The sequence below is a fragment of the Bos indicus genome, chromosome 5 (genome assembly GCF_029378745.1).
Source record: "Bos indicus isolate NIAB-ARS_2022 breed Sahiwal x Tharparkar chromosome 5, NIAB-ARS_B.indTharparkar_mat_pri_1.0, whole genome shotgun sequence".
Classification (NCBI taxonomy): domain Eukaryota; kingdom Metazoa; phylum Chordata; class Mammalia; order Artiodactyla; family Bovidae; genus Bos; species Bos indicus.
The window spans coordinates 114,847,252-114,859,697 of NC_091764.1; the positions used below are offsets into that span (position 1 = coordinate 114,847,252).

The following is a 12,446-nucleotide window of genomic DNA, read 5'->3' on the forward strand; positions in this document are numbered from 1 at the left end:
GGCAGACAAGAGTTCTCGCCCCCGCTCAGCGGGCAGGTGCAGAGGACCGGCAGCGGCTGGGCGGAGTCTTCTCCCTCCTCCTGCTGAGAAGGACCACGTGAGGCTGGGCCCCCTTGCGTTCCTCTTCTGGCAGCTGCCAGCTTGTGGGGTACACAGGTGAACTGTGGCTTCTACATCGCCAAGCCCGGGAGTCCTGGTACTGACACGTGGCACTATTGACCGTCTCTCCCACTCTCGTCCCCTTCACGGCATTGCTCTTTAAATCACAGCGTGCGTTGGAACACCCACCACCTGGCGAACATGTGCCCCCAGCGAGTGCGTCTCCCTCTCCACCTGCCCCCCGCGCCTCCTCCCTCCTCCCCCTCAAAGCTCATCTACCGTCTGAGAAGCCGTCCCTGTTCCTGCCCCCGGCCACCGCCTGCTGCTGTTCGTCCACGCCTCTGTGTCACTGGCACGGCAACCTCACCTGCTTCCCTGTTCCATCTCTCTCCAACTGCCTACCGGACTTCACAGAATCATGGAATTTCAAGGCTGGAAAGGGATCCAGAGGTCAGCCAGTCTAGTTCTCTACTGCTACTTTGTTTTTGTTGTTCAGTCACTGGCCCTTTGCGACCCCACGGACTGCAGCACACCAGGCTCCTCCGTCCTCCAGTATCTCCCAGAGTTCGTTCAAACTCGTGTCCGTTGAGTCGGTGATACTATCTAAACATCTCATCCTCTTCCGCCCCTTCTCCTCCTGCCTTCAAACCTTCCCAGCGTCAGGGTCTTTTCCAACGAGTCCGCTCTTCACTTCCGCCCCCTTCTCCTCCTGCCCTCAAACCTCCCCAGCATCAGGGTCTTTTCCAACGAGTCCACTCTTCACATCAGGTGGCCAAAGTATTGGAGCTTCAGCTTCAGCATCAGTCCTTCCAGTGAATATTCAGGGTTGATTTCCTTTAGGGTTAAGCCATTTGATCTTGCAATGCTACTTTACCACTAAGGTTTTGGAAGGTTAGGTGGATTACGTTGCGTTTTCACAACTATTGCTTAAAGGACTGTAGGTCCTAATGACACACAGTCCCCTGCCCTCACCGTTAGACTTCACCCGACCCCAGCGGGCTCACCTGGACTTCCCCCAAAAAGGATGGAGGTCCCGAGAGGCCTGTTCTGTCTCTGCAAAGTCAACTCACTACCAAAATGATCCCACTGTCTAAACACACATCCAAAACACCCTGATTTCTTTATTGGGCTATGAGGCTTGGTTATTTTTCTTAGTGACTCATGCTCAAACCAGGGACTCCGACTGATTTCCCATTCATTTCTTCTCTGTTCCGTTTTATATCCTTGTTTCCTCTGGAGAGATTGGAAGGTTTTTCCATGGCCTTTTCCTCTCCTATGGCCTGCCCTTTTAGATCTTGACAGGCAGACCTAGCCTTCCTATCAACCAGTCCACCAGTCACAAACTCTTCCCATCTGCTGCCCTGGGTCCTACAAACACAGTGACGAGCAAGGCACACAGAACCCACGTCCACAAGGAGCTCACGCTCTGATGGCGGGAACGTATAGCAAACACTTGGAAAAATAAGTCAATCAGGTAACTTCAGATACTGAATGTGACTGAGAATGAAGGACTAGCGTGGGGTCAGGGCCACTTTAGCCAAGAAAGCCAGACAGCAGCTCCCCAAGGCCTGAGTGATGAGAAGGTGCTGTGCAATCCTGGGGAACAACATTCCAGGCAGGGCCAGAGTCCTGAGATGTCCCGGGGAGAATGGAGCAGGCACGTCTACATCACCCTCTCTCTCCCACTGATTACAACTCTGGACAGAATACAAAAAGTAACTCTCTGAGGACACCCAAAAGTAAGTAATAGGATACTGGTGGCTGGCGGGATCAAAACTTGAAGACCAACTTATGCGGTGGTGAGTTTCATAGCTTTTCCCCTCCTATTTCCAGTTTGAGGGCTGCTTAAAGACAGTTCTAATTGTGGAGTTGTGCATTGGATGTGGACAGAAAAAGCCTCAAAAGAGAGCCTGTTTTTCTGACCAAAGAATTAGGAAGGCAAGCCCCTGAAGTGCAAAGGACATGAGGGAATCCTCCCCCTTCTTGCCACTTCTTACTGTTCCATTCCTGATCTGAGGCAAGAGAAAGTGGAAGTCGTTCAGTTGTGTCTGACTCTTTGCAATCCCACGGACTATCCAGTCCATGGAATTCTCCAGGCCAGAATACTGGAGTGGGGAGCCTTTGCCTTCTCCAGGGGATGTTCCTGACCCGGGGATTGAACCCAGGTCTCCCTCATTGCCGGCGGATTCTTTACCAGCTGAGACACAAGGGAAGCAAGCCCAGTTACAAAACCGCACTTCTATGCCAAGCAATGGTACTGGCCAAGGAGGTACCCCAAATTGAAAGTCTTCTCTCAAACCAGAGGGGAAGGTGAAAGGGGTCCCTGTGTTCAAGGAGGATTGGAGGAATCCACATTATTATCCTTCTCCTTTTCTCTTTCACTATGTTGTCCTGGAGGGGGACCCAGTCACGAGAAGCACTCAACAGCACAGAGAGACCAAAACCTAAGATTTTCCAACCACAAGACCAAAAAAGTGGGTTGCTGACTGCTGGGGAGGGTGGGAAGAAATCACAGAGAGGAGAGAGCTAGAGAAAGGGAAGCTCAGATGCACGGAGTTCCAGGTGCACACGCTCCGACGTGTGCACATGTGAGACTGACCCACAGCAGCCCAGTGAAAGCGTTGAGAAGCTGACTAAGTGTAGTTAGGACTGGCTCCTGGGAACTGCCTTCATGGGCTGCCCTGATAGAGCTGCAACGGCCCTGAAAAATAAACTGACGTTGAAACCACAGAGGGCAGGTCAGGACATGCACTCTGAAACTAGCTGGACTGATGGCCTGCTTTGAAAATCAATCAACCAACACACCACCAAGGATTTTAACAGGAACAGAGTGTCACAATAGAACATTAAAGAGATCCACAATACAGTCCCAAATTACTCGGTATGCGAAGGACCAGGAAAATGCCAACAATTTTCAAGATAAAAGACAAACAAGCACCAACTCCAAGATGACCTAGATGTTGAAAATACCATATTTTAAAGCAGCTATTATAATCATGAGGTAAGAGTACACATTCTTAAAATAAATGGAAAGACATAAGTTCAGAGCAAAGAAATAGCAGTTAAAAAAAAAAAAAAGCAAAAGAACCAAGTGGAAACTTTAGAACTGAAAAATACAACAACTGAAATAAAATTGTCACTGGACTGGCTCAATGAAGATGACAGAGCCAGCAGTGACCGAGTCAGTGAACTTGAAAACAGATGACTAGAAATAATCTGATCAACAGAGGGGAAGAAAAGAATCTCTCCAGGGACTAAGATACAGAGACCTGTGATACAAAAGCAGAGGATCTAATATCCAGGTCACCGGAGTACTGAATGGAGAGCAGAAGAAGACTGGTACCAAAAAAAGTTTAAAATTTCGGGAAATAGTAGCTGAAACCTGCTCAAATTTGATGGGAAAACATAAATTTACAGATTCAGGGAGTTGAGCAAACCTCAAAAAAGATAAACTCAAAGAAAATCATGCTCAAACACACCACGCCCTCCTCCAGGGGGCCTTCCCGACCCAGGGATCGACCCGCGTCTCTCGCGTCTCCTGCGTCGGCAGGCGGGTTCCTGACCACCAGTGCCGCCCGGGAAGCCCTCGCGCTGCTGCTGCTGCTGCTGCTGAGTCACTTCAGTCGTGTCCGGCTCTGTGCGGCCCCATAGACCACAGTCTTCCAGGCTCCTCCATCCCTGGGATTCTCCAGGCAAGAACACTCCACACACTAAAACTACTGATAACTAAAGACAAAGAAAAAATCCTGAAAGCAACTTAAGAAAAATGACACATTTATAGAGGACTTCCCTGGTGGCTCAGTCCATAAAGAATCTGCCTGCAATGCAGGAGACTCGAGTTTGATCCCTGGGTCGGGAAGATCCCCTGGAGAAGGAAATGGCAACCCACTCCAGTACTCTTGCTTAGGAAATCCCATGGACAGAGGAGTCTGGTGGGCTACAATTCGTGGGGTCACAAAAAAGTCAGACATGACTTAGTGACGAAACCACCATGGAGGGAAGACCATTTGAGTGACTGTAGATTTTTCCTCACAAACTGTAGGGGCCAAAAGACAATGGAACAACATTTTTCAAGTGCTTTAACAGAAGAATTGTCAACTTATAATTTTATATTCAGGAAAAAAAACTGTTAGGAATGAAAGAACAATAAAGATATTATCAATGAAGGAAAACTAAGATTTGTCTCCAGTAGACTTGCTAATTGGGGAAGGAAATGGCAACCCACTCCAGTATTCTTGCCTGGAGAATCTCACAGATGGAGGAGCCTGGTGGGCTGCAGTCCATGGGGTCACAAAGAGTCAGACACTACTGAGTGACTAATGGAAACTCTTCAGGGGAAGGAAAATGGCAGCAGAGAGAAAATTGGAACTTCAGAAATAAAAGAAGAGGTGCAGAAATGGTGAATATAAACATACATTTTTCTCAGAGTTTTGAAATACATGAAGCATAAATGGATTAAAAACAGAAGGAGAAATAGACAAATGCAAAATTATCATTGGAGACATGAGCACTCCCCTCTTGGTAACTGGTAGAACTAACAGAAACTAAGCAAGAATCTGAACACTTATAACTAACTTGATCTAATTGACATTTATAGAACACTCCACCCAGCAACCGCCAAATACACATTATTTTCAAGTACACATGGGATAAAGAGTCTGCCTGCAATGCAGGGGACCTGGGTTCCATCCCTGGGTTGGGAAGATCACCTGGAGGAGGGCATGGCAACCCACTCCAGTATTCTTGCCTGGAGAATCCCCATGGAAGAGGAGCCTGGAGGGCTACAGTCGTAAGGGGTCGAAAAGAATCAGACATGACTGTGACTAAGCACAGCACATTCACCAAGATAGACCATTTCTAGGGTTATAAAATGAACCTTAACAAATTTAAAATAATTAAAATCATACAAAGTATGCTATCTAAACTTAACAGAATTAGATTAGAAATCAATAACAAACAGCTGGAAACCATGGAAATATTTTGAAGAAAAAACACCCTTCTAAATAATCCATGGTTTCAATAAACACTCTAAAGGGAAATTAGAAAATATTTTGAACTGAGTGAAAATAAAAACTACAACTTGTCCAAATTTGTGAAATGCAGCTCAATCAATACCTATGAGAAAACTGATAGCATTAAGAAATAATTCAAATAAAAATCTGAGTTATTAGCTTCAGAACATAAAAATGAAGGACAAACTACAGTTGACCTTTGCCCCACACAGGTTTGGACTGCACAAGTCAACTTATATGCCAATCTTTTCAATTAATACATTGGAAAATTTTGGGGGGATTTGTGACAACTTGAAAAAACTCACAGATGAGCCACACAGCCTAGAAATATTGAAAAAATTTAAGAAAAAGGTATGTCATAAATGCATAAAATATTTGTAGACACTAGTCTATCCTTACATAGACATAAGGTGATATTTAATATAAAATTAATGCCTTAATTTTCTTCCTGATTTATAACTTTACTTTCTAAGAATTACATTACCATGTAGTATGTCTCTCCCTCTCTTGCCCCCTCTCTCTCTCATATTGGAGAAATTGTCTATCATCACAGGTAAGGGTTGTTTTTTTTTTTTTTTAGAGTAACGATGATTCCAATACTGCATTTTGAATTTGAGTGTAATATTGTATACCATGGCTTTGCAGGTGGCTCAGTGGTTAAGAATACGCCTGCCAATGCAGGAGATACAGGAGACATGAATTTGATCCCCAGGTTGGGAAGATCCCCTGGAGGAGGAAATGGCAACCCACTCCAGTATTCTTGCCTGGAAAATTCCATGGGCAGAGGAGCTGGGTGGGCTGAAGACTCTGGGGTGGCAAAAGAATTGGATATGACTGAGCATGTATGCACACAGACACTGTATGCCATACAGATTTTATAATGATTAATTCACTACTGTGTAGGCTAGGCTGCTGTTGCTGCTGCGTCGCTTCAGTCGTGTCTGACTCTGTGCGACCCCAGAGACTGGACTATGCAGCCCACCAGGCTTCCCCGTCCCTGGGATTCTCCAGGCAAGAACACTGGAGTGGGTTGCCATTTCCTTCTCCAATACATGAAAGTGAAAAGTGAGAGTGAAGTCGCTCAGTCATGTCCAACTCTTAGCAACTCCATGGACTGCAGCCCACCAGGCTCCTCCGTCCATGAGACTTTACAGGCAAGAGGACTGGAGTGGGGTGCCATTGCTAGGCTACCAGGTAGCAATTGTATCAGTTACACTAAGCTCCCTTAAAGCAATCACATTGCTGCTTCTTTGTTATCCGTGCATGAATTGTTATACCTCTAAGTAAATATGGACTTCTTTTTCACATTATCTTTCCATCTTTGAGGTGTCGAGTTGTACACCAGCATGTATGCCGCCTACAGTGCTCTGCATCATGGGAGACAACACAGACATGGGTACTGACAGACAGACAATTCATCCTGTGACAGACAATAGGAACTTACAGTGTTGACCAACACTGTACTGTAAATGCATTTACTCTCCCTCATGGGTTCGATCCCTGGGTTGGGAAGATCCCCTGGAGAAGGGAAAGGATACCCACTCCAGTATTCTGGCCTGGAGAATTCCATGGACTGTATAGTCCATGGGGTCATAAAGAGTGGGACACCACTGAGCGACTTTCACTCACTCACTCACTCATGATTTTCTTAACAATATTACCTTTTCTCTAGCTTGTTTTATTGTAAGAATACAGTATATAATACATATATAATCTGTGTGTTAATTAACTTAATGTTATTTGTGAGTTGTCTAGTCAGCAGTCATCCATTAGTAGTTAAGTTTGGGGGAGTCAAAAGCTCTGCACAGATTTTTGACTGTGGGGGTGGATCAGCTCCTGTGACCCCTGTGTTGTTCAAGGATCAACTGCATACTTAAAGCAAGAAGGAAGAGAAACTATTAAAGAAGAGAAATCAATGAAATTGAATGGAAAAACAACAGAGAAAAAGGAATGAAACATAAAGCTTGTTCTTTGAAAATATCAATAAAATTAATAAAACCTTCAGCTAAATGGATCAACAGAAAAGGAGAGAAGACATCAACTACCAATATCAAAAAATGAAAACAGGGCTATCACTAAAGACCCCACAGCTATTGAAAGAACAGCAAGGAAATACTGTGATCAACTTTATTCTCATGAATTTAACAGGTTGAACAAAACGGACCAATATTTTAAAAGACACAAATTATTAAAACTCAGTCAAAAAGGAAGAGAAACCCTAAAGGATCCCGTAACTATTAATCGGATTTACAGCTAAAATTCTTCTGAAAAGGAAACTCCAGGACTGAATTATTTCATAGGTGAATTCCATCAAATATTTAAAGAAGAAATAGCAAATCTGTATGATCCAGAAAATAGAAAGTGGCATTCATGACTTTTATTCTTTCTTAGAGATCTTCCAAAGAAACACAAAAAGGGCATTTATTTTCTTTATGAAGTAAAGCTCCTTTTATCTTGCAATTACCACATGGTTCCACTGAACCCTCTTAGAATAGGACAGATCATGGGGTCTTAGTGAGCTTGATTTAATGATACTAGCTCTATTTCATTATTCTAGGAAACATTCAATTCTTTTTCATTCATTGTTTCCAGTTATGCTAAAAAGAAAAAGGAGACTAAATAATAACAGGAAAACAAACAAAAACAGAGTCTCCTAGCAGGATGATATACTGAAAAGCATCACCACTGTTACGTTACCCCTCACTTTTCCGATTGCACTGCCCTAGGTGTAACAGCATCTTTCCGAAAGGTATAAAAGACGCCAGGGACCCCATCCTGGGGTTATGTTAGCTTTCACTGAACACAGTTGAGAACTGAGAATTCTTACTTCATGCCCAGATGGCAAAGGGGAGAAAACTGAGATCGTAAGATGTTCCACAATGATTAGATGAACCAGAAGATGATGGTGAACTGGATCATAGAAGCCAAATCTCCTGATGAGTGAGTGATTCACATCCAAGAACAGCAAGGAAATCTGTTTTCAGTCAGTCAGTCACTCATCAGGAAGGACCGGATCACACAATATTTTGTGACAAGAAGCTGGCCATCCAATTTTGCTAAGAGGATGCTTGACAGCATTCTTTCCTCTTTGATGATGTACACGCACCAAAAGGAACTTGATGTGGGTTGTCAGCAGATAAACGGACAAGGCCCGTGTGCTATAAACAAGGGAACAGATGATGTAAACGAATCGGGTCACTGGACTAACCACTCTAACTGGTATTTACACATCTAAAGATGAAAATGCTGTGCAGTTGTGAAGCAAACAAGATGGTCTTCCTGTCTTCAACAAAGTTATGAACCTTCAAAGTTTTCAAAAGTATTGCATTTGATGATGCAGGTGGAAGGTGAAGGCCCAGAACGCAGAGGGGTCCAAGTGAGCGGGCGGGATGGCTTCTAAAAACGGGAGGCGTCCAGTTTTGGCTAGTGGAGAACAGTGAGACTGGGGGGTGAAAGAGACCAACTCTCCACACAGAGGAGGTGGCCCCAACCCACAGGCACCCTGAGTTCCAATCTCTGTCCACTGCCCATCACCTGGGTCCTTCTGGACCAGTCAGAAACTCACCTCGAGACCCCAGTTCCTTCATCTGCAAACTCAGGTAGCGATGCCTCCTTGAAGAGTTGTAGGGTATGAAAAGATGCATCTTCACGAAGCACAGGTTCGGGCTCCAGCCATGGGAAGGCTTGACTTTCTAAAGCAGTGCCTTGGTTGGGTCTCAGAGCTCGGACTACACCAGAGCCTTGGGGCCCAAGCTGGTCTTCCTGCATCCAGCCTCTGCATCCACCCTCTACTCTGCAGCTGCTGAAGGATGTCTGCATGGCACAACACACCCTCTGACACACCATGGCAGAGGATTCTCTCCAGCCTGCTGACCAAGCCCCTTCTCACCCGGCCCTCCTGCAACTTCAGGCCTCCTCGCCCACTGTGCATGCCACTCTGTGCCCGCATGCTCTGCCCAGTCCCTGAGTAGGCTCTGCACTCCCTCCTCTGCGGGTCTGCAAGTGCTGCCCCCTGGCTCTGAACCACAGTCTGGTAACTCGAATTGGACAAACCCCTCCTCACATCTCAAGATCTAACTGAAATGTACTTTTCCTCCTCACCTCAAGCAGGCTTGGTCTCTCCCCTCCCTGGGGCACTTCAGATATCCTTGTATTCTTCTATATCTTTCCGAAAGGTATAAAAGACGCCAGGGACCCCATCCTGTTTTTGTACTTGTCCCGGTTCAGCCCCAAGTCCCTCAAGGAGAGTGTTCATCTCATCCACCTTTGCACCACCGAGTCCTGGGGTGCTGCCCAGCTCACAGGAGACCCTCGATAAACGTGGGATGGATGAACAAATAACACAACTAAGACAGCCGAATCACGTGGATGGGAAGACTGCTCTTTGTGGTTGAAATTGTCCATATCCGTTCTGCATAAATTCTCCAGAAAGTTCTTTTTGAAGGATATTTTCTTGCTTTGTTTGAATGTTAAGCAATCAAGTCTCATATTAAAGCTCCTCACAACTGGAGCAATTGGAAGCAGGTGTCCAACTCACGTGTTCCATGATTGCTTCACTTAGAAATTTCTGACACTACAGTCGTTTTCTTCCTTGCTAGCTTTTTAAGTAGAGACAAAATAAACCCAGCAAGTTCCGAAGGGAAAATTAAAGGGCAAGGTCAGCGGCCTCCGCAGCCTGCACAAGTGGCAGAGTCTGGCCCAGTGACAGGGGCTTCTAGGGGGTCCCCCTCCTGGGGAATGCCCTTGTCTGGGGGTGGGCACTTGTCTGCAGCCCCTGGGGGCTGGAGGTGCCTTAAGGGCAGAAGGGCCCAGGGATGATGTCACTACTGGGCTGAATCTCTGAGTATCAAGGGCAGCCCTGAGCTAGCAAAGTGGAGGCTAACATTTCAAAAAATATTGATATTGTACTTGTAATAATTGGTAAGGGAGAGGCTGAATGTTTCCTTCATTCATGCCTGTCAACAGATCTCAGTGGGGGAGGAGACTGTGACAGGTCCCAGGTAAGATGGGAGGCCCGTCACTACTTCAAGGAGCAGATGCCTTTACTGAGCAAAGCTGAGGAGACAAACAAGTCATGGCCCCAGCTGGACACACAGATTCTCCTACTGTGAGTGAGGCTGGCGTGGGGTGAACAGGGGTGGGGGGTGGGGAGTCCTGCCTGACAAAGGGCTGGAAGGGGTCCTTGCATCTCCCAGAGGGCTGGCACCGCTGACCCCAGGGTTTAAAAGAGACAAATATATAAGCATGTGGGTGGATTTATGCACATGGAAAAAAGAGAGGACACTTGGTTTACACCAATCACCACAAGCTGCTGTGGTGCCCGGCTTACTGCCCAAGGTAAGGACTCAGGCCTGGGGGAAGTCCGAGTGTTCTGACAAGCACCCAGCTCCGCCCTCTGCATGCGGTGCTCCCAGAGGTCTTGGAAGGCTGAGCGACACGCGTATCTACCTGGCCCTGGGTTCATAACAAAGAGAACGTACAAGTACACATGTGTATTTACGTGTAAATTAACCAGACTGGGATGACGCACAGGGAAGTACAAAAAAAAAAACAAAAAAAAAACGATGCTCACGGGCGCCCAGATCAAGTGTATCTTCTCACCTTTCTCTGCATTTCCTAGTCTTTCTACACTGAGCGTGTGACCCTGAGAGTGGCTTTTCTTGAACTAAGGAAAAGACAGAGTGAACAGATCGGGGACGGCAGCTGCCCCGCCCCTAGCCCCGGCCCTCGGCACCGTGTGGAGCCCGCATGGACGCCGCCCCGCGCTGGCCTCTTACCTGGGCAGTCTCTGGGGCGCGTCGTCATCCGCACTGAACGACCTCTTCTCGCACAGGTTCCGAAACTCCCGGAAGTTTAACGTGATGCTGAGCCTCAGGCCGAGAAGGCCCAGGAGGCGCTCGAACTCCTCATCCTTCAGGTTGAAGAGCAGGTGCTGCAGCAGGCGGTGGAGGTCGTGCATGGTGAGGACGCCGTCCCTGTCTGTATCCATCTTAAAGAAGGCGGCGTACGGGTCCTGGAGCCGGGACACAGCGTCACAGCCCGGCCGCCGAAACCTGGGGCCGCCCTCCCCGCCCCCCCACTGCCACTCCCGCCCTGCGCTGTGGACTCATCCCCAGCAAGAGGGAAGGGCCGTGCTTCAGCTGTGGCATTTTTTGGAGATTTCCCTGCCCCGGGAGTACCCTTGCCATGGTTTGCTTTCCCAGGCCAATGATGAACTCTGTCCTCAGGCGCCCTCTTTCAGCGCTCAGAGCTCAGGAAAGGGACTGGAGCAGCTTTTCTTTCCCTCCTGTTCCTTTGCCTTCTGCGAGTGGTACTTCCAATATCGGAAGTGAAGACCGAGTATGCTGGAGCTTTCCAGCACATAAAAATCTGGTCCTCGATGTTTTTAACACGGCTTTTGGAAATGGCAGCGCCTTTCAGAAAGGCGGCTGCTGTCTACAGGGGAACCCGCGCTGAGCTGAACTCTGCCAAGGAGCTGCCCAGAGGATGGGCCCTGGTTTGATGCCTGGGCTGAAATGAAGGCCCAGCCCGCCTGCCTGAGCCCTGCCTCTGCGTCTGCAGGTCGCGCTGCGGTGACTCCCACTTTGCAGGTGAGGGAACAGAGGCCGGCAGGGAACCTGAGGCTGCAGCCGGGCTGGGGGGCTCAGGGCACATCCAGGGGGCAGGCTGCCCAGTTTCCAAGCCCGGCTCTGCCCGGTACTAGCAGAGTGACTGAGGAAAGAGACTGAACCCTGCCAGGCTTCTCACCCATCACAGAGGAGGACAGACTCACTGCCTACGGGGTCATCGTGAGGACTATGCCAAGCAGGCGAAGCGCTTAGGAGCGGATGGGTAAGTCCAATTAGGGTCTAAAACGCTGTTTGTTACTATTACTGTTGCCGGAGGTCGGACAGCGAGCGCCCAGCAGTGGGATCTGAATTGGGTCCATCTGGGCCAACACCCCCGCTCCATGGACTCTGGCTCCCTGTGTCTCGGGCTTGGAGTGCAGCCGCTGCGGCTGTCATCCCCACCCCCGGTCCCACCAGCACCTCACACGGCCCCGCCTGGGGTCTCTCCGGCCACTCTGGGGGACCTGCCTGCACCTCCGTATCCTAGGACCCTCCATAGAGGTCACATAAAGCAAGACTTGCTTTGACTCAGGTGTGAAATTAAAACCAGCTGGGGTTTTGTGGAAGACCTACTTGTACTCACTTATTCACTCACCAAAGTATGCAATCACTTCACCAACTTGTGCAATCGTTACGTTAACTACAGTGGGAGCCGACATCAAGGGCTGCCCCTGCCCCTCAGAGGTGCCACCATCCAGCAGCCTCGTCCCCGGGGGCACCACCCACT

General features: G+C 47.9%; 1 protein-coding gene across 5 annotated transcripts in view; it reads right to left on the reverse strand.

Moving 5' to 3' along the window:
* The window catches only part of EFCAB6 (EF-hand calcium binding domain 6), a 253,339-nt gene that overhangs the window by 74,328 nt on the left and 166,565 nt on the right, over positions 1-12,446 (reverse strand). For 4 of the 5 annotated variants that reach the window (XM_070790543.1, XM_070790540.1, XM_070790541.1 and 1 more), the window contains one exon: positions 10,889-11,124. In XM_070790543.1, the coding sequence (XP_070646644.1) occupies positions 10,889-11,124 (236 nt within the window). The remainder of the gene's footprint in view (positions 1-10,888; positions 11,125-12,446) is intronic. The other variant, XM_070790542.1, reaches the window with a different exon arrangement.